This window comes from Denticeps clupeoides, chromosome 2, assembly GCF_900700375.1.
Source record: "Denticeps clupeoides chromosome 2, fDenClu1.1, whole genome shotgun sequence".
Classification (NCBI taxonomy): Eukaryota; Metazoa; Chordata; class Actinopteri; order Clupeiformes; family Denticipitidae; genus Denticeps; species Denticeps clupeoides.
In genome coordinates, this window is record NC_041708.1 from 18,327,820 (window position 1) to 18,350,592 (window position 22,773).

The 22,773-nt window shown below is 42.6% G+C and overlaps 1 protein-coding gene across 4 annotated transcripts in view; it reads right to left on the minus strand.

Annotated features, from left to right (window-relative positions):
* The window catches only part of igsf9ba (immunoglobulin superfamily, member 9Ba), a 57,400-nt gene that overhangs the window by 11,237 nt on the left and 23,390 nt on the right, over positions 1–22,773 (minus strand). For all 4 annotated transcript variants that reach the window (XM_028970027.1, XM_028970028.1, XM_028970026.1 and 1 more), the window contains exons 5-17: positions 14,008–14,125; positions 11,867–12,008; positions 10,780–10,925; positions 9,308–9,450; positions 8,482–8,622; positions 7,969–8,088; positions 7,634–7,784; positions 6,254–6,377; positions 3,589–3,764; positions 2,959–3,185; positions 2,507–2,591; positions 2,053–2,214; positions 505–550 (exon numbers count right to left, since the gene is read on the minus strand). In XM_028970027.1, coding sequence (XP_028825860.1) covers positions 505–550; positions 2,053–2,214; positions 2,507–2,591; positions 2,959–3,185; positions 3,589–3,764; positions 6,254–6,377; positions 7,634–7,784; positions 7,969–8,088; positions 8,482–8,622; positions 9,308–9,450; positions 10,780–10,925; positions 11,867–12,008; positions 14,008–14,125 — 1,781 coding nt within the window. The remainder of the gene's footprint in view (positions 1–504; positions 551–2,052; positions 2,215–2,506; positions 2,592–2,958; positions 3,186–3,588; positions 3,765–6,253; positions 6,378–7,633; positions 7,785–7,968; positions 8,089–8,481; positions 8,623–9,307; positions 9,451–10,779; positions 10,926–11,866; positions 12,009–14,007; positions 14,126–22,773) is intronic.

Consider the following 22,773-nt stretch of genomic DNA (forward strand, 5'->3'; position numbering starts at 1 on the left):
GACAGAATAGAGACCGGGGCCGACAGGCCATCAGCGAGGCGAGGCACCCGAGCACACTGCCGAGATGGACATGAGCACAAGAGATGGAGTCTAAAAACCGACCAAAAAGACCCTTTCTAGATTTGCGTCAGAATAGTGTTGGCTAAGTGCAAAAAATCAAATGCTAGCTCTGCACAGCTCAGCTGCACTTCCAAGTCCACTGGTTATTAACACTGCAGTGAGAAAAAAAAAAAAGATGCAGTATCACGAGAGTTGGTAATGTCAGGCAAATCAATGCATCCTGTGTCTCAAACAAGCAAACGTAAGCACTGACATTAGTGGGGACGGTTCGACCCTCCCTCTCCTGGTCGTGCTCGGGGGTGAAATGCTGTAGTCAGCTGTTCCGCCAGACTGGCGGGCCCTCTGCAGTTCAAGGGAGGGGTTAATGTATGGCTCATGTATGTTAAAGTTTGCTCGTCCGCAGTGAGGGCAGAGGGTGAATGAAGGTAACTTTACTTTACTCACGGACTCTCGATGCTTTTCCTGGTGTGGGTGATAGACAGCGGGGGATCTGGCAAAAACAGAAGTCATGTTAACTCGGTTTTAGCGCTTTTACTAAGGCATATATGCATTTTGTAATCGACAAGGTCATGAAAAAGCCGAGAATGTAGGTTTAAAAAAATCCTTGTAGGTGTTCTAACTCTGCTGTTCTAACAGCAATGGGCCTCATTCACGTACAATGAGTGAGGAGGAAACTCATTTAAGCAGTTTTCGCATGATTCTGACCTTCACCACTGCTTTTAAATTTGTGTTAGTGCAGTAACAGAATCTATACACACGTTTCAGTGGTAACTAACTGTGCCAAACAATTGGTCATTGCATGCTTTTCAATCTCATTGTAAATTCAAGCGTCCAAATAACACAATAGAATAGAACAGTCATTGGTGAAGAAAAAAAAAAAAAACATTAACGGCTTGAGAGTTGAAAAAAAACAAAAGAGACACAAAGTCTTAAATATATAGAACATACAACTAAAGACACAGTCATAACTGTGGTGGGCTAGGGTCCCGCACAGGGTGTGTCCCCACCCTACACCCAGTGTCCCAGGATGGACTCCACCATCTGCAACACTGAGTAACACTAAGTGAGTGAGTGTGGCATAAATTGTGCAAAGTGATATCAGTGCACATATCAGTGCAGGAGAATGTAATCAACACTGTATAAAAAAGGGAACACTTAGTCATAAATTAGATAAAGTTGAAAATATACAGTTGGGAAGAAATTTGTTAAATAATCACAAATCCACTGAGGGGTGGACTGCCAACAAGGTCTGAGCATGACCCATGGTGAGACTGTGAATGGTGGCCTAATGAATCAGGTTCTCAGGGATGACCAGTCTGTGGCACTGCTTGGTAGCACTGGAATTAAGGTCGTGGAACCATGAGTGAGTGACATCAAAGCACACTTTGATCCATGTAAGGATAGCCATGGCGCAGATGCCACTGCATCAGTGACAATGACATGCAAGCAACATAACCTTCATAAGACCTCCAGACACTTTTCATGTCATCATGTTAGCTCATCAGTAAAGAGAACAAGGCGCTAATCACGGACTGGCAATCAAGTTTCGCAGTGCTGGGCTATGAGCACAGGGCCCACTAGGGGACATTGGGGTGTCTGTTTCTGACAGTTTGGATAGAAACATGTACACCATTTAACAGCTGGAGGTCTTTTTATAGGCTGTGGCAGTGCTCCTCATGTTCCTCCTCACACAAAGGAACAGCTGCCAGTCCTGCTGCTGTGTTCATGTCCTGAAATTTGTTCCATTCTGAATGAGCTGTACTACCTGTTCAACCTGAATGTACTGAAAGCACCACCTCGTGTTTCCTAGTGACCCACCTAAACCAGTTTGGGGTCGTCTTGCTGTTGTCTCTATAGTGCACCTGCTACATGCACACAGCTAAATGTTACTGTGCAGAAGTTACAGCGTAGGTGGCTGCAGTGTGTGATGAAAGTCAGTTTGCAGCCCCACACATCTGACTTGCATTGTTCTCATGGCATTTTAAAACTCACCACGTTTGCGTTTCAGTTTACGGCGGTGCTGCTTATTGACAAAGCAAGCAGCCAGTGTGCTGAAGAGGACCGCTGCAGCTAGGAAGCAGATGGTGGCCACAATGCCCGCCACGACTGGTCTGGCCAGGCTCTCATCTGCCACCTCTGTAGGAGGGAAGGGATCTTCAGGAGGAAATGCACACACACACACACAAGCGTGTTCATTCAAATGCAAGCACAGACACACTATATGGACACACAGACACACAGCATAAGCTTTTCAACAGACAGGGATCAAGGTCAGGGCCAATTCAAAAGATACATTTTTAACTGGCCACCGACTAATAAAATCAATAAATTCAGAACTGGCCCCCATCCTGATCACCATAAGCATCAAGTTAGTGGTGATGTCTAAGCGCTAACAGCAGGAGGCAGTAGAATGCTGGATGAGGGGGAAAAAAAAGTGTTAAATTACCTGTACTTGAGACTCCGACTACATTACTGCTTTCACTAATAATGTCGTCCATGACAGCCATCGCACGGAATTCATACCATGAGTCCTAAAAGAAGGCCATGCAACAGACACAAAACAAATTCAGACATCAGAAAAATATCTTGAACTCTAGAATTAATGATGCATAGAAATTGCAATTAAAATACAAATTCATTTACAAGTACAATGAAACCTGAAATTACATCTTACTTATACCAGCATATGAAAGTCTTTAATAAAAATTCCAAAAACATGTTAAGTATAAGACAAAAAGTTCACGAAATGACAAAAATAGCAAAAAAATCATTTAAATGAAAGGGGATTCAAGTCACCTGTCGAGACAGTAAACATGATGCAGTAACGGAGCATTCTTGACACATAAGAAACACCCACCACCAATCAACCCACTGATTCTGCATAATGGTGAATTTTACCTGGATGAGATCACGGGCCATAATCTCAGTCTCCGCTGCTGGAATCAGATCATCCAGCACCTCCCACCGCTCTCCCAGACGGAACTCTACGACGTAGCGGACAATTGGTGAGGTGTGATTGGCTGGAGGGAGCCATGTTAGCAGCACTCCCTGCTGTGTTCGATTGGCTGTGAGGCACCTTGGTGGAGTAAGTAGCACCAGTGGTTCAGGAGTACTTAAGGGATATACTACAAGCAGAAGGAAGAACACAGCATTATATTCAGTCTCACAGTGCAGTTATATTAGAGTAATTTTTTCATAGAGCTACTGAACTATACTAAGCAAAACCTCATGTTTGCCTAAAACTCATAATTAACCAGTTAATTCCTTAGGGCCAATGTTTTTGCAAAAATGATGAGTTCGCTAATTTAGCTTTTCAATAAATACTATCCATAAAATGATGTTTATTTAAACTCACATATGAACATATGAATTGATCTTCTCACTGAATAGTTGATCTATACCAACTTTCATACTAATGGTCAGGGCTGCTGCATAACCCTCACGCTTTCAGCATTAACTTGTATACTATTCATTAAGGATAGGAAGCAAGTTTTAACTATTACAATGATGGACTAATCAAATGCCTACCTGCTGTGGTAACTGTGACCACCTCACTGAAGGGGCCTGTGCCCAGCTTGTTCTGTGCCAGCACACTGAACTGGTAGGCCGTCTTTGGCTCTATCCCCTGCACCAAAAGCCACATTTGAGTCCCAGGCACAGGCAAGGATAGCCAGTCATGAGGCCCAAAATCAACTCTCTTTAACCTGAATTAAACAGGGGACAGAAGAAGGCAAAGAGTAAAATACTTCAGTAACAAAAAACATCAGTAACAACACAGTACTACCATATCTACATATTAATATAAATTTTTGGAGGATAACAGAAAAGGCAATGCATATGGTCGTATGATTGGTCAGACTCTTCTGTTACATTTGGTTTTGGTACTCATTAGCATGGACGTTCTTGTGAACCCTTTCTTTTCACATTTTTTTAGGCTAACTAGCTTCCTTCCGCCAACACATTTACCTCATCATATCACACCAATGAAATTACCGAACAGGTCTTTAAAGTGTGCCATATTACAGAAACAACTTTTCTTATGCTAGACCCTGGACAGTGCTGCCTTTGACACTCTATTGGCACATCTCGAAATTTCTTCAGTTGTTAAGAACAGCTTCTGTCAATTGAGAATAATCTCTAATCTTAAACCATCTGTATCACATTGTGATCTGGGGAAAAAGCATTCATGCTTTTATATGCTTATATAAATCATGGCTGGATTACTATAACTCCCTCTACTTAGGTCTCCCTGAATCCCAAATATCACGCCTCCAAATGATCCAGAACACAGCAGCGGGACTGCTATCTAAAACAAACAATAAAAATCACTGCAGTTTCAGCCTGCTTACACTAGTTACTGGTCCATTATAAGATCCAGTACAAGGTCTTGTTAAAGTTTACAAAACTTTAAATGGTTTGATCTCTGACCTCATGTAGCCCCCAGGTCTCTCAGATATTGTAGTAAGAGTCTCTTGCATATACCTCCTGTATATAAACAACAAGGTGATAGAACCTTTGCTACCTAATATAAGGGATGCCCCTACCATCAAGACAGCGGGGAAGGTCTTGAGATCCCGCTTTTTATTTATTATTTCTATTATATTTAAAAGTTTGCATTGCTATTCCTTTATTTCAAAACAGAACAGATCTTTATAAAAATGCATGAACATGTTGCTCCTTCAGCTGTTATATAAGTAATAAAATAAAATAAAAATGGATTTACACAAAAAACATACACATGTATGCTTTACATGAGCAACATGTCAGAACTTGTTCTCTACATTACACTAAAGATGCAAACACTCGACGCACACATTTTTGCAGATGAACACACTCACAAACTCTCACACTGACACACACACACACTTTCTCTCTCACTCCCTTTGCTCAGATACTTTACATTGCAATCCAAAATTGTGAGCATGTTTACATGCTCCTGGCTCAGGCTCGCCATTTTCTTCGAGGCTATGTTCCCTGCTGCAGAAAACAGCCGCTCAGATGGTGTCGATGTGGCAGAGATACACGAAGTAAAGTGATTGTCATTGTGAAACACTGCAGCACACAACAAAATGTGTCCTCTGCTTCTAACCATCACCCTTGGTGAAACACAGTGTAAAAGGGGAGCTCTGACCAGGCGTCACGCGTGGTCTGTTTTAGCGTGTCACAGTCGTATATTTGTACTCCTTTAAATCCACAGGGCAGTAGGCTGTGGGCCGAGTTAGTCATCTGCCCCGGTTTCGATACAGCTTTACTTTCTCATCACACAGAGGAACCAAGCAGGCTTGTCCAAGCTCCCGTGGTTTCTTTTATTATTTCCTGTACATTTACCCTTGTGTGGCGGAACTGAGGTGCTGTGAGCATAATAAAGAGAGTGTGATGGAAACCCCAGCAGAGGTGTGAGCTTGTTCTTCCAGGTGGATCTTCCGTCTCTGTAAGCTTCACCAGAGTTTCCTCAATGACACAGACCTAACATGTTACAGCGTGTAAAAAAAAGCCCACATAACACGTGGTCGTGTTGAGCACGTGCACAGAACAGGCAGCGTCAGGCAACCGCCATTACAAACGGCGTACAAAGCGGCATTTTTTTTTCATAAAAACGCATGTGCTTAGCGTAAAACCACTTGTTAAAATGCAGGCGAATTATGGCCATAATTGTATCTTTCCTCTACCTTCGCTCGTTTTTTTTTGCGCCGCCCTGAGTGACCGAGTGTGTTCGCTGTGCTCTGCACTCAACTTTTAAAAAAATAATCAGATGTCTCCGCGTTGCACGACACAACAAATCAATTATGAAATTCGTTGCTGAATTGATATTTAGCGATTTATACGATGTGTTGTTGCAGCCCTAATTTTTGTTCTGTTTTAATTGCACTTTGGACAGTATGTACTGTGGATAAATGCCCTTTACTTACTAGTACACAAAATTAATATAGGCTGGCTAGTCTAGTCATGTATAAAGCCAAATTGGATTTAGATTGTTTTGTTAGCCTTTTTACTGCCCCTAATCCTTCACATGATTAGTATGCTGTTAATAAAATATTGATATCATACCAAATAAAAATCAATGTCAGATGCAGTTCCCAATTTCTTCACTTTCCTTGTCAAATAAACAGCCAATCACTAAAGTAATTTAATGAGTGCCTCATGATGAAATTAAATATGAAAACCAACAGAGCAGAATGCTAGTGTTACTCACACAGGGCCATACCAAACCGAGAAGGTCTGGTCATAACCGCCGTCATACCCAGCCTCCCAGGACACATTAGCAGAGGTCGCGAGTGCAGAGACACGGACGTTGGTCGGGGCGTGTGGGCTGGTGCCTGAGAGACACAAGGCAAATCTGTCTTTAGGTTAAGATTAGGGTCACCTTTAGGGTAAAAACCTATAGTTAAAGCTCTTATTTCAGTTCACTGGAGCAATACAATAAACCACAAACAATGATAAACATGGTAAAACATATCTCTCTGGGACTAGTCCAGGGTGTTGGATAGGGTTGCCAACTTTCTTAGCCCCTAATGAGGGACACATTCTTGCACCTCACCCCCTAAATTTATTTAGATTTTCCAAACACATTTAGTTTTTCTATGCGATATCAGTATCGCCAATACCAATTATCGAATAAGTGGTATCGCACATCCCTAGTGGAATCTGCTCCTGTGCAGTGTTCAACTGCAGTGTAAAGATCGCATTCGGCACAGCAGCACTGCATTATGGGATTTGTAGTTTTTGTATTATCTGTGCTTCATGTCACCGGACCATAATAATAGACCTAAATAAAGGATGTGGCCAACGCGCCACAAGTTTGACATACCCTGAAACAGCCTAGCAATGTTTGCACGAGTTTTCCCCTCCTAACTGTAGTCTATTATTGGCCGACGAGGCTGTGATTTTAATACGGGACAGGAGCTGCCCCAGAAGGGACAAATAAAAATCACCCCATATTTCACAGGACTGACCCTAGTGTAGGATGAGGTGATAACTACCATTAATCGCCTCATGTGCTGCTCCATTTAGGACCAGCACAAAAGATGAGACGCATGTCAGTGTTTATAGAAGCCTTTATAAATGCCATCCTGCCATGTGCTGTTATTCATGAAGTGCAGGGCGATTAGAGGGGGACAGCTGCTTTTATCAGATGGCACAGGCATCCATCCACAGTTTAGTAACAGTGAAGTGTGCAGGCATTTTAATCTTGATCCCACACAAGCGCTATGGTGGACTAGGACTGAAACTAGGCCAGAAAACCCCCTTACAATCCCCAGTGTCCGTTGACAGCTGTCCAGCATCTGCACAGACCCAAGTTCACATTCACATTACTATGGGGCATCAGTAGTCATATGGCAGTAACCATGGCGAGCCCATTACTACACTTCTCTGTAATGAAGCTCCACTCTTCTGCACCAATGCAGCGGACAACATAACTTTTTTTTAATTCTACAGTCATGCTACATAGAGTACATTGGGAGAAATTTCATTCGGTTTCCATTTTATCATTCTATACATGCAAATCGTTAGAAAACTGCTTTCTTTGAGAGGGGGTTAGGAATGCAGGAAGTCATATGAAGGTCCCTCCTACCTATCACAAGAATGCGCGTGCTGGCAGTGATGCTTGTGACAACGTTGGTAGCAACACATTCCCACTCTCCATGATCCTCTTTGCTCAGAGACAAGAAGTGCAAGCCTCCACTGGGTAAGACAGCATGCTTGCTTCTGCTGGGCTTACCAACCTTCAGGTAAACAGAGCAAATATACACTGCTGGAGTCACATGCACAATGTCTATTATGTCTTCTTTTTTTATATGTATATATATATTTTTTTTTACATAAGTCAACATAATTTATCTCTATAATGAACCATCAGTGATACGGAAAATTCAAAAGATACAAAACAAAAGCAATTTTGTTGTGTACCTTTCTCCATGTGATGGTGGGGATTTCAGGGTCTCCAGAAGCAGCACAGGGGATGACCAGTTCTCTCCCGGCCTCTTGACGGTACTCCCCCCCAGGCCTCACATTAAAGTAAGGGGGATCCTGTCAGTAATACAAACATTTAATCAAATATTAGTCATAATAGTCACAAAAATCACACATTTCTTGTAATTCATGCTACTCATTCTACAGCAGTCAGACATATTTTGAACAGAAAAATGCAGTAGAATCACATAGTGATTGTGTAACGCAGCACAGCACACAGTGCACACAACGAAATGTGCCCTTTGCTTTTAACCCATCATCTCTTGGAGGATCGAGATTCAAACTGGGAACCTTCTGATTATTGGTCCGTTTCCTTACTCGCTAGGCCACCACTGCACCCAGGTAATTTGCTCATTTTAATCCAGTTGGCAACTTTGATTTATGTATTGGCAAGGCCGTTTCTGTTCTTAAGTTAGCTATGGGGCGTGGTTAGTTCATGTGGAGGCAGACCTTTAGCACCAATGTAGCCGGGGAAGAAGGGCCCATGGTCCCCAGGATGTTGTAAGGCACACAGGTGTAGGTGCCAAGGGAGTCTTCTGTAACCTCTGCCACCCGAATGCTTCCGTCAGGCAGTTGGCTCCATCCAGGATACTGGCAGAGGACAGGAGGACCACAATTACATTTTAAATAAAAGCCTGTCCCTTTACACTTATTTCATGTAGATGTCTCTCATAGCTACATTGCTTGTTAATTACACAAAATACTGATATTTCATACACAACCTGTTCAATATCGGTATGAATACTCCCTTGTTTCAAAACTCGATCTGAAACAATCTCAGTTCATGTTGATTCATTAAATAATTTCTTTAAAAAAAAAATTCAACTTTCCAATTCCAATTCCAGTTTTTGCCCAATTACATCAAAACCTTTTGAATGTTACTGCAAGACATTTTAGTGCATTGAAAAGATGTAAAATAAGTAAAACCTGACTCATTAAGAATGTTTTTATTCAATGAACTTTAAAAATTGGACTTTGCAACATTCTCACTTTCCTGGCAATCCCTGGATGCAGCTCACACTGTAACCTGACATGAACCAGGGTAATCCAGTGCTGAGCCTATTTTTGCTCATGGAGTTTTTCCATGACACCGTCGCCAGCTCACTGTGGGCCCTCGGCATTGTCTCTTTAAATGTGAGTCTATTTTAAAAGCTTACAGGCAAAAATGACAGTGGCATGGTGTTTATAATCTGTCAGTCTTCATAATGTCTCTTTGTGTTGTTTAATGTCTTTATGTTCTGATTTCATTTTGAGGGACTGGTTGGGTTGGACAAACCTTTTCCACTCTGAGAGGGTAGCCATCTTTCTCCCACCTCACCGATGTTACAGGTGGATTGGCATCAACAGGGCAGCGGATGATTCCTGGCAATTTTCTTGGGACGTAGATGACCGAAGGCATGTTGATGACTCGGGCAGGATCTAAGTTGATATGAGGTGAGAGAAGAGACTGAAACACACATATGAACTGCGCAACAGATCTTCACTAACAGAATTTCTAGATATCCTCCTGATTCAAGACCTTTTTCATTTTAACAGATATTTTTTTGGCCTGGTAGTGTTTCAGTCTCATTGTGCAGACATTCATACTTTTAAACTAAACCTAGCTCAAAGGTTCTCCACACATTTATCTTGAACACTGATTATGCAGCGGAATAAAAATTGGTAAATAAAAATACTATTGCTGTTTTTTCCACTTTCTATTGCAAAATGTTAGCAGCATGAAAAAAAAAATCACTACCTGAATATCTATCAAAATAAAATCTTACTTAGCCATAAAAGGCATTTTTTTAAAAACTTTGCTTTGACCTGACAGCTTTTCTGAGATCCCATCCATTTCTCTCTTTTCATTTTTGCGGAGGCGGCCTGAAGTTTGAAAATTGTTCTGGGATGAGCATTAATTGTTCATTAGCAGTAGTAGCCCTGGTGACCGTTAGCAGCAGAGCAGAGAGAGGAATTAAGGTCAAGATGTTAACAGCCTGACTGACTGCATTAAGACAGGAGTTCTGGGCTCATATATTTAAGACATCTTCACAGACCTGTTTAATCTGCAGTAAGACTTAAATGCAAATGAGCGGTAGTTAGTTATTACAGTTACTGCAACCTTCCAATAACTTCAGTGGGCCATGGCTTCAGACAGGACAGTGGACCTGTGGTCATGTTTGCTGTCTTTCCTATTTACTTTCATTTGCATTTGAAGCCATGACATATTTTCACTCAAAACACGGATGGAATCACATGGTCAACTCATAAATGGCAATTCAATAGACAGAAACCACTAATCTATTATTACAACTCATAAAACTACATTCAAAGCTAAAAATTACTGAACATGCCTCAGACTCCTAAAGTGATATTTACAGCTTGATATATAAAGAAACGGCTGACACTGAAATAAGCAACATTGCATCTCCCAAACATTACTGTAACATATTAAGGGTAGTAGTGGCCTAGTGGGTAACACACTTGCCAATGTACCAGAACCTGAGTGTCTACAGGGGGACTGTCCCTGTAACTACTGATTGTAAGTCACTCTGGATAAAGCAGTCTAATAAATGGCATAAATGTAAATGAGGGCATTTTTGTATTATAAATAGAAATACAGTACCTGTACCAGAATAAATATTCTGATAAACACAGACTGATGAAATTATTGTGAACGTGAATGATTACTGAGGCATCCACTAATGAGAAAAGAAACAGAAACGCTCCACTAATGTGTGTCCATGAGATGTGTCTGCTTTCTCTTACACTGCACTGTCAGGTATGCTGAGGAGGACGGGGAGATCCCCAAGCTGTTGCTTGGAGTGCAGGTGTATTTCCCAGCATCCTCGGGTTTCACACGAAAAATTATAAGTGTTCCATCAATCAAAATGCGAACTCGGAGCTTCAAATCGCTGTAGAGAGAAAGGAGAGAAAGTTGACTTTAACAATAGTGATGCCATGCACATGTACTACTGATGGTTGTCTTCTGATTATCTATGTTCGTATCAGTTGTACATCAGGAACAAGGACTCTAAAACAGAACGAAACATAACTTGGGTGTTTAATTCAATTTAATAACTTGGGTGTTTAATTCAATTGAATAAAAATGGGCAAACGTTTTCTTAAAGATGCACACATTTTCAATTTCACTGTAAATTGGCCAGGAAGTGACCCCTTTATTAGTCTGGCGATTCAGTTGATGTATTTTCTCTCATTGCTGTGCTGATAACGTGGCAGCAGAAGCACATGGAGGGATCCATATTCTGAAATTCTCTCCCTTATTTGCTGACTGATGGATTTTTTGGGAAAGGTAGGGCATATGTCTCAGGTAATGGAAAACCCAGATACAATAAACAATATAAAGGTCTTATATCATAATGCCAGTCAATAATTACAATAGATTATTACTCAATTCTTCTATAATCATTACTCCAAGCTTAACAGCTGACTCCAAGCTTGCTGAGTGAGTGAAGTCACTTGTAGTTTAAAGCTTTTTGTACTGGTCAGAATATAGCCAGAAATGCCAAACAAACTTGTCTAATTTAACCAATTTTATGTAGAACATTCAAGAGTCTTATTATTATAAAAATGTATGATGTGCATTTAAATGTTCTGCTGATTTTAATGAACCACATGAAATATGAATGTATCATATCTATCAGCAATAGAAAACAAGTGTTTTTGTTCCACAGGATTCCCTAATTTCAGTGCTAAACTTTCCAAGGTACAGTCTCCCCTAGTTTTTCTATTGAATTTAGGAACCACTAACAATTGCTGAGCATGTTGGTTTATATGGGACCAACAACTCAACCAGAACTGTTCATTATAGAGGGAAAAGGGGTTAAAATTGTACTTTTTGAAATAGACGTTGTCTTCTTCCCAAAACCAGGTGTAGGTCAGATTGCCAGGATATGCTTCAGCTTGGCACGTGAAGAGAGCATTCTGGGATATGTTTACTGTGATGTTCTCAGGTGGCAACACAATATATGGTGGTCCTGGACAGAAAACACAAATTGTATGTATGTAAAAACATTTAAGAAAGCACTTGAATCAACTTAATTCTTGAGTGAAACTGTGGTGGTGCAGTGGTGGCCTAGCAGTTAAGGAAGCGGACCTGTAACCTCAAGGTTGCCGGTTCAAATCCATGAACTGCCAAGGTGCCACTGAGCAAAGCCACTGTCCCCAGACCCTGCTCCCATGCGCCTGTGCATGGCTGCCCAGTGCTCACCAAGGGCGATGGGTTTAAAGCACTGTGTTGTGTTTCAGAATGACTTCACTTTCACTTCACTTAACAACTCTGGGGGTCAGCCTTAGCAGCCAGCTCTGAAGTCGAGAGTTCTGCAGAACTTCCAGATGTCAGACGTTGAATTTCCAGTTTTCATGTTCAATGTGTGTCACCCTAATAACCTGATTGCGTTGACCTGTTGTGTGGAGTATAGATGTATCCTGTATCCACCCTGGTCTGTCTGGTATGTATTGTGTTTGCCATGAGTGTCCATGTACTTCTGTTGTCTAGTAAATCCCTTGTCTCATACGTCCTTTCTTCTCTGATTAAGTAAGCTATCATGATTTTTCTTATGGGTCCAAACACACAGTAATCAATAGATCAATAGGTCGGTCTGAATTATGAAAAGGTTTGAGACCGTTGGGCTAAACAATGCAGGCAGCATAGGAAGTGACCCCTGACAAATGGAGTGGTGGCTGAGATGGTTACCTTAATCTGGTTTTATAGCATTAGCACCTGGGGCTAACTGGGGACATGGGGACACACTTTCTCTCCAGAGGCACTCTCAAAGTGCTTTAGAAAGTGACATAGGATAGAGTAAAGACCTGAGAAGCACTGGTCCTAGAAGCTCCAACTGTTAGGTTTAGGATCAATGCATTCATGCAGGGATAATCATTAAATACTTAAGCATTTATCAAACATAGAATTTAGCAGATTAAAGACTATATATTAAGTTGTGAGGGCTTGTAGATATTTGGTGTCACATAAGAAAGGACCACTGTGTGAGCTGTGAATGTAAACATGAGTTGGCGATAAAGTTCGATAAATTCAACTGTAAATTTCATGATCACACCCTTTGGGGCCTGAAAGCTATTATTTTTCTGGATTGCATTGATAAATGACAGACTGATGTTTTAGAAATCCATAAACACCACCCCCACTATTCAATTCGATTATGATTATCAATCCACCGATTATCAATGCATTACGATGCATCCCATCAACTTTTCCACATTACTGCACATTTTGTTTTTACATACGTCAGTGAGATGAGAGTTAAGGCCTCATTCACTAGGATGTCTGAACATTTGTGTTCTGGCATTTGTGGCGTCAGGTGGACGCGGGCTGCACTAATCAATGCAAATCAAAGCATCCACACGCACATTCAGCACCAGTGTTCAGCCGACCACCAGTGTCGGATGACTTCAAATAACGTTGGATGCAATGTTTTTCTGCTGAAATTCAGACAAATGTTAAATAGCAACAAGCATTAAACAGCACCAATCGAATGGAGCTACAAAGTGCTGCAAGAACACATTTGGCATTCAGAGGACCAACGAAGTGGCGCTGTACTCAGATCATGCACCCATAGTCACTACAGGCACTACTTTTTAAATTAGAATTTTTACAGTGGAGCTAGAAAATTACCAAGCAACGTCATTATGATATAATTGATCATTTTCTGCACTGCTCTAATGCAGAATCATCCATGTCTGCATCACGATGCATCAATTTTGAGATTAATTTCAACACCCCCTACCCTCAACCAGAATATTTCACTAATGACCCCCCCATCAGACATGGATGAGTGTAGCTGGAGCTCCAGGGTAGTGGTTCCACACAAAGCATGGGATACCTGGGAGTTATCCTGATATGCTGCAGAAGTAGTGCCCTACATACAAACATTTCAGGGGACATAACATGTATTCTAGAACTGACCAATGCAGGTCAGAAAAATTATGCTCACGAGTTGGAGAAAATGAGCTCACCTTGGATGAGCAGCCGGGTGGTGTGTACTGCCTCCCCTTGGTCACTGTGGGCTCGGCAGGTGTAAGCTCCTCTGTCGTCTCGCGTGATTGCTAGCACAGTCATGCTGCCGTCAGTTACCTGTGGCAAAATACTGCCATTTAACTATAGGAAAATTCCTCACTGACTCAAATAACAAGAACAGGAACCACATTCAAAATGATAAAAAAAATATGTAAATTGTATTTAAAACATATATTTAAATAAATATTAGTGTTGCGAGCACAAACCTTAATTCATTTCAATTAAGTATTTAAGTATATGATCAGTTAGTTATTCTGTGTGTAGAATATATCTATATTACACACACGCACACACACACACATACACACCTAGTTCCGACTGTCGCTGATATTTTTCACAAAATATTTCTCAAATTCTTTTGGAGAAGTTTAAAGGGAGGACATTTACCGGAGTGCATGGATTTTGTACTTTGTCCACCACTGCCCAGGAGCTGTCAGACAGCTCAGACATGAGGTGCAGGCACACCATAACCTTTCCTTTTTGCCATTCACACATTCACAGGGAAAGAAGAGACAGAGTGAGCCTGAGAAACAGCATTTGAAGGATTGCTGGGATAACTAAGGGATGTGCCAGTGAAATGTCAGAATGATCAGCTCATTTGAAAGAGGCGTCGGCTGTCACATTCCTTCTATTCTTAAACTACTGCTCATAGCAGCCAGTCAACATCAGAAGGCAAGAGCTGAGAAAAGAAAACTTCTCAACCTGAGAACACTGCTGGGAACCACTGAACCTTCATGAGGGGCAAAATAGACTATTGAAATTACACAAATTCTCAATATTAACTGTGAAACACAAAAGACAACAGAGTGGATAAATAAAAAAAAAAAAAAAACCTGAAAGAAACCTAAAATGTACAACATAAAATAAAATCTAAAATTATCTAAAATGAATGACAAATGTAATACCAAAGTACCTTACTAAAAGAAGCAAATCATTAATAATAAAAAAGTAAAATCAGTTATCAATAACTAAAATTCAAATTAAAAAGCTTTTGATTTAATAATATGAATCAATGAAAATATGAATCAGGTAAAATTAATATGAATGTGACAAAGCCTAAATATAATATAATTTTAAATTAATGCAACAATTGATCAAGATTGTTCTGGTCACATTATATTGCTGAATAGTAAAAGGCCATTTTTTATTATATCTAGTAACACCTTCCAACTGCTAAGTGATGGTTGCTGCCATCAGAGAAACAGGAGGAAGGAGAGACACAGGGAGAGCATGCAAACACACACACAAGGCCAGAGTTGGGAACAGGACTTACAACCTTGGAAGTGTGATGTCACATTGCTAACCCTAGCACCACAAGGCAGCCTATTTCTAATAACACTATATATCAAATATTTGGGAAACATAGTAAAGTGTCCAAGTAAAAAATATGGTTATTTTTACATTTTAAATCTATTATTTGATCTAATTATAGACTGTGGGATTTGATGACCTCTACAGAGGAGAAAGATAAAAGCAAAATATTTTAAATATTAAATATAGAGTTCTTGACATACCATCGATTTTACAATCCTGGTTCATGCAGCACTAAGAGATAAGCTTGTCCAGCCTCTTTGATAAATGCTGTAAATGTATGTGGTGTCTCTAAGCACAGACACATCTTTGTGAGTACTTACGGTCAGAAAGTCATTTACACACCCAACAATGCTGAGTGTAAAGCATTTAAGACATAGTGCCTTGAATTCATGGACCACAGTCGATAGGTATCTGGCAATTGTTCAGTATACTGTTTTTAACCAAAATGGTAGGTTAGAAAAAAACAGAGGCATCCTACTTTGCTCTGGGGTTAAATAAAATAGCATTTCAGTCTGTATATGGGTGAACGAAAGAACTTACACACTGTGCTGAGATTTAATGAAGGCACCACTCTCCTGGTTTTCTTGGAGGTGCTGTGCGGTCCTCTGATGGATTTGGCACAGACAAGGCTCACAGGGTGAAACATTTGAGTCTGGCAGCACAGCTGCAGGAGAGCAGCTTCAATTCTTATTCACCTCACATGAAAGAGAACCAGCAGCAGACAGAAGAAGGGAAATGCCACTCAAAGACCCATTCAGAAATGTGAGGTATTGCCGCCAGCGAAGCTCCAAGTCCTCCAGCACAGGATATGAGCAGAAGACAGCTATGGAACAGAGCTGTCACAAGTTGGTGTAGCATACAACAGGCTCAGGGAGCAGTTAGAGGCTAAAATGCAGCACAAAGAGACTCACCAATGTTTCTTTCCTGAGGGAGATCTGTGAGGTTCTCTTCACAAAAACCAAATGCATTCTCCAAATGCAGTCAGACGACACTTTGATCCCTGCTCAGAACCACATCTTATAGAATTTTCTTATCATGAACCCGCTCTGCCATGTGTTTTGCTATTTGTCCACACAGTAGACCGTGTGAGTCAGTGTGACTGACTCGGACCGAGTCCCAGTCAGAAGACCCCTGAGTAGAGCTAAAAAGGCCTGAGCCCGACTCAACAAGTACAGCTTTCATCACTGAAACAAATTTACAAGCAGCGAATCATACGGAAAAGATAGGTACTATAGATCAAACGTTCATGTTTGCTGACTGCTCATTTACCATGCAATCTTGACCCGACCCAACTAAAATAATTGAATCCAAACCCAACCTTGGGCTAAGATTTACCGCAATTTTGACAACAACAATGACCCTAAGCACACAGCCAATCTATCGAAGGAGTGGCTACAGGACAACTCTGTCAATGTCCTTGAGTGGACCAGCCAGAGCCCAGACTTGAATATGATTGAACATCTCTGGAGAACTTAAAATGGCTGTTCACTAACGCTTTCCATCCAACCTGATGCAGCTTGAGAGGAATGGGCAAAACCGGCAGAGGATAGGCGTTCCATGCTTGTGACATCATATTCAAAAATAATTGAGGCTGTAATTGGAGTTATCGTTACCTATACACGCTAATTCCCCTGTTCCACCTTATTGTTGTGACACTTACATAATTTTACTGATATTCCGGGGAATGGATGTCTTGACAGGGAACCACCATAAATATTGATAACTGACACTCTGAATCTGTTTTGAAAAAATAAATTGTTGTGCAGTTAATTTTGAGGTAATTATTTATTGCCAGGACGTTTCATACCATGATCACCATTCAAGTGTGTATTCGGTATTTTAGATAATTGAGCCGCTCAAAATACACCAAATTTCCCAAAAATGGCAACTTAAACAGTGAGCTGAAACCATGCCTGAAATTATGCCTGTTTTCTTCCTTCATCCTGGATGGAGTTCACATTCCTCCACAGGACAAAGCGAGCTAAGCGCTGCACACACTAGCCAACCAGATCACCACCCTGCAAAGGAAATTTCATGATTCCCTTTGGGGGAATTTAACAGAGCAAAACAAAAAAAAATGGACATTTACCAAACACGCTGCATCCGGAAAGCCACCAGCATTGTGAAGGACCCTACACACCCCTCACATGCACTCTTTACCCTCCTGCCATCTGGAAAAAAGGTACTGAAGCATTCGGGCCCTCACTGGCAGAATGTGCAACTGCTTCATTCCACTGGCCATCAGGCATTTGAACATTCAGGCACTTTCCACTCTGAAGTGACAAACACACACTATACCTATTATATAGGGGTGCACGATTATGGCTAAAATGATCATCACAATTATGTTTATCAATATTGTAAATCACAATTATTTCTAATCACGATAATTCATTATTTTAGGTAAATCACATTCTATTTTAAACAAACAATAAGTAAATGAGACTTTCAGTTTAAAATTAAACCTCAAAATAAAAATGTATGTAAGACAATGGACTAGCAATTGCAGAGTACAATAATAAAGTGCAAAAAAAAGAGGAGGAAAAAAGGCCTATGCAGAAAAGTCACATACTACGAGGAACAGAAACACCAGCCTGTCAACATCTTCTGGCTTAAGAGATAACTGAAGGCTAGTCACTATGAAAATACTTATGTTTTCATATTTAATGAAAAATGAACATCCATTTACCTACTTATTTTGAAAAAATAGAACAGAAGCTGTGCCTTTTCTATGGGATGGTGGTGAGAAGACAGTGAATAATGAGGACATAAATAACATGAAAAACGGGGGAGTGGTGGCCTAGCGGGTAAGGAAGCAGACTTGTAAATCAGAAGGTTACCGGTTTGAATCCCTGAACTGCCAAGGTGCCAAAAGCACCATCCCCACACCAAGGGTGATGATTTGAAGCAGAGGACACAATTTGTAGTGTGCACCATGTGCTGTGCTGCAGTGTTTCACAATCACTTCACTTTCACGTTATTTGTCCAACATAAAATTTTGTAACACAAGAGATGAAAAAATTAAATCTTACTTATGAAATGTTACGCACTGATTCTTTGTTAGCTCGTTATTACAGCCATATGCTGTGCATCTTCAATTGCACTGTCAGAAAAGCATGGTTGAATGAGTTTGGAACCACGTTCAAATATGGCAGTGGTCACATGATTCCCTCCATGTGACTGGGAGCAACACGGAAACGAGGTAACGTAAATTGGCAAGATGGCCACTGCCAGCCGCTCAGTCATTGATTGACACCCGTCAACCAGACTCGGCTCCTATCGCTTGACTCAAAGTAAGACCTCTCATCATGCATAGTCCTAAATTGTTCACATTCGCATAGTAATTCGGAGGGAACTTACCTGCCTCCTTGCATCACACCGCACTGGGGTTACCATGACCTAGCCACCATCTTCAGCCAGTCCAAAGCTGCCCAGCTGCCACCTCATCGGCCTGGCGACATGGGCATTGACCTGCTAGCAAGAACCATGCCACCTAGAGGACATCTCTACTCCCTCTCAAAAGCAGAGCAATTGGCCATGGAGCAGTTCATGGAAGAGGTGCTTCAGAATGGTACGATCTGCCCATCGACCTCACTGGCCGGGGCAGGGTTCTTCTTAATCTCCAAGAAGACCCCGCGTTTGCAATCGTGGCCTCAATAAAATCACTGTAAAAAATCGAACCCCATTGTCACTCAGTAACACCGCCCTCACGAAGCTGGATCTATGCTCGGCCTACAACCTCATCCGAATCCGAAAGGGCGACAAGTGGAAGACAGCATTCATCACCCCCACTGGTTACTTCAAGTCTTTATAGTCATCCCCTTTGGACTGTGCAATGCACCTGCCGTCTTTCAGCAGTTCATTAATGACGCTCTCCAGGTCATGCTGGGACAGTGGGTGTATGCTTACCTGGATGATGGCCTCATCTACTCGCCCACCTAGGAAATCCACATCCAACATGTGAGAGCAGTCCTGAAGAGGTTGCTCGCCCACCGAATGTACTGTAAGTTGGAAAAATGCACCTTCCACCAGCGCTCGACCACGTTCCTGGGTTTTACCATCTCACCCCAGGGTGTGGCCATGGAGCCGACGAAGCTGGAAGCAGTGGCCTCGTGGCCTCTACCCACGACGCTGAAACAACTGCAACGGTTTCTTGGGTTTGCGAATTCCTATCGTCGCTTCATCCGTGGCTACAGTACAGTCGCAGCACCACTCACCAAACCTTCAACACGCCCTTTTCACCTGACCACAGATGCCATCCATGCCTTCAAGTCCCTGTGCCTTTGTTTCACCACTGCTCCTGTGCTTCAACATCCAAACCCTTCACTTCCATTTATTGTGGAAGTGGACGCGTCAGAGGTGGGTGCTGGCACTGTCCTCTGTCGACGCGGTTCAGACCAGTAACTGCACCTGTGTTGCTTCTTCTCACAGAAGTTCGCTCCGACTGTGAGCTGCTAGCAATCAAGTGGGCGCTCGAGGAGTGGCGACACTGGCTGCAAAGCTGTGACACCCCCTTTCTGGTCTGGACCGACCATCAAAACCTTATCACCATCAAAGCTTCCAAACAACTCAATCCCCATCAGGTGAGGTGGGCCATTTTCTTTGAACAATTCAATTTCCATCTGTCTTACCGTCCCAGTTCCAGGAACCAAAAGGCCGACGCACTGTCCCAACAGTCCTCATCTCTGACCCCTCATCTCTGATCTCTGACTCCTCATCTCCTGACCCCGAAGTTATTCTTCCACCTCACTGCATCTTAGATTCTCTCCGGTGGCCCCTGGAGACTTAGGTCCGACCCTGGCCCTGTCAGCGTCCCAACAGGGTGCCTGTACGTACTCAACACCTGCCGGTCTGATATGCTGCACTGGGGTCACTCCTCTGTTATTTCGGGCCATCCAGGACACCAAGGAACCCTCTCCTTCATTCGCCGGGCATTCTGGTTGCCATCGTTATGGTGGGATGTACAGGCCTACATGGAGGCCTGTGACGTCTGTGCCCGGGTCAAGACTCCAAACACCAGCTGTTGGTTCCCTGCGCCCTCTTCCCATTCCTCGCTGTCCCTGGATCCACCCTGCCTTGGACTTCATCACCGGTCTCCCAGAAATGACCACCATCCTGAACATAGTGGATTGCTTCTCCAAGGCGGCCCACTTGGTCACCCTGCCTGGCCTACCGTCCTTGTGCTCCAACACATCGTCCGCCTTCATGGGTTCCCCCAGGACATTGGGGTCCCCGATCGGAGACAATTTGTCTCAGCTGTGTGGAAGGCCTTCTGCCGCCTCATTGGTTCCACCTGCTGTCTATCCTCTGGCTACCACCCTCAGGCCAATGGCCAGATGGAGAGAACCAACCAACAGCTGGGACAATACCTGCGGTGCTTTGCGTTGGACCATCAACACACCTGGCCTGATTACGTCCTTTGGGCGGAGCTGGCCCAAAACCTGCATAACGAGTCGTTTCATCCTGGACCCTTCCTTGGTGACTGAGTACCGGCAGCATACCGATTCCACTCCGGAGCCATCGAGGGTCGAGCGTGTACTGTCAGATGATTCCCTTCATGTGACTGGGAGCGTGACTCCTATAAATTGGCAAGACTGCTCAGTCATTGATTGGCACCCGTCAACCAGACTCAGCTCCTATCTCTCGACTCAAAGTAAGACTTTTCTCCTCTCATCTCCTCTCATCCTACTTGAAACGCGAACGACAATATCTGTGTGGTGTTGCGGATCACGCCGGTTCGAGTCCGCAGAGTAATTTGGAGGGAACTTACCTGCCTCCTTGCGTCACACCGCACCAGGGTTTCTCGTCTCCTCCTACACGTGCTCACGTTCTGGTCCCGTGGACAGTGACAGCGGCGGTAACTTTATTGACATCTAGTCAATATATCTATGTTGCCACCTACTGCTCCCAACATTATGTTTCACTGTCACAATTTTAGGTTGTCGCTCATACATATGCTTTCATTCGCTCCCTGGTGGTTGGCTGACTATTGAGAGATTTGATATGCAGCAGAGCCCGTTATTCATATATCGCCAATGATCATCTAAATTTAATCGAGAAAGTTCGATTAATTGTGCAGCCCTACTCTTATGTTCAGAACATATCTCTATTACATTTCCATTACAGAAGTATTTGCACATCATTATTCTGCACCTTAATTACCAATTTCAGTTTTTTTTTGTGCTGCCTGTCTTCATTGTTGTGTACATGTTTTATTTGATGTTACTCTTGTTATTCTTGCACTGCATGTGTCCCATGTTTGCACTTTATGTACCCGGATTGTCACACACATGCACTTAATGTTAGTATGTAACTTTGTTTAAATGTTACATGTAGCACCATCATTTCATTATGTACTGTCTAACATGTACATAGCTGAAATGACAATAAAGCTCAACTTGAACTTGAGAAGCTACTCTCAGAAGCTGAAAGAACAGTTTTCAGCCAATGACCCTGCGTCAGTCTGGAGAGGTTTGCAAGACATTACCAACAACAGACGACCCCCACCCTTGCTAAAATGAACAAAAGCCTGGCAGATGGCCGTAACAAATTCTACTGCAGAATTGAGACGAACAGATTTACACCTCAAACTCATCAATGACCCCGATCACCCTTCCACCTTCCCCCTCCACCCTCCCCAGACAATGACCTCCATCAAACCTCTCATGCCCCTCCCCTCCCTCAGAATACACATAGAGGATGTGAGTCAGCTGTTTCAGAAACAGAAGACCAGGAAAGTTCAGGTACCAGATGGTGTACCCCCCCTTCTGCCTCAGGATCTGTGCTGATAGGCTGGCTCCCATGTTCGTCCACATCTTCAATAGATCCCTGGAGCTGTGTGAAGTTCCCTACTGCTTGAAACGCTCCACCATCATCCCGGTCCCCAAGAAATCCACCATCACAGACTGAATGACTACAGACCATTCGCCTTGAGGGTCATGAAATCCTTTCAGGTAGCCCACCTGAAGGACATTACCGGACATCAGCTGGACCCCCTGCAGTCTGCCTACAGGGCAAACAGGTTGGTGGATGATGCAGTAAATAAGGGACTGCATTACATCCTGCAACACCTTGACCGTCCAGGGACTTATGTCAGGATCCTGTTTGTGGTATTTTATTTAGGCTTTTAACATTATTGTCCCAAATCTCTTAGCTTAGGTGCCACTGAACAAAAGCACCGTCCGCACACACTGCTCCCAGGTTCCTGTCATGGCTGCCCACATCTCACCAAGGGTGATGGGTTAAAAGCAAAGGACATATTTTGTTGTGTGCATCGTGAAAGTGATTAGTTGTCACACATGGTAGTAGCCTAGTGGGTAACACACTCACCTATGAACCAGAAGACCCAGGTTCAAATCCCACTTACTACCATTGTGTCCCTGAGCACTTAA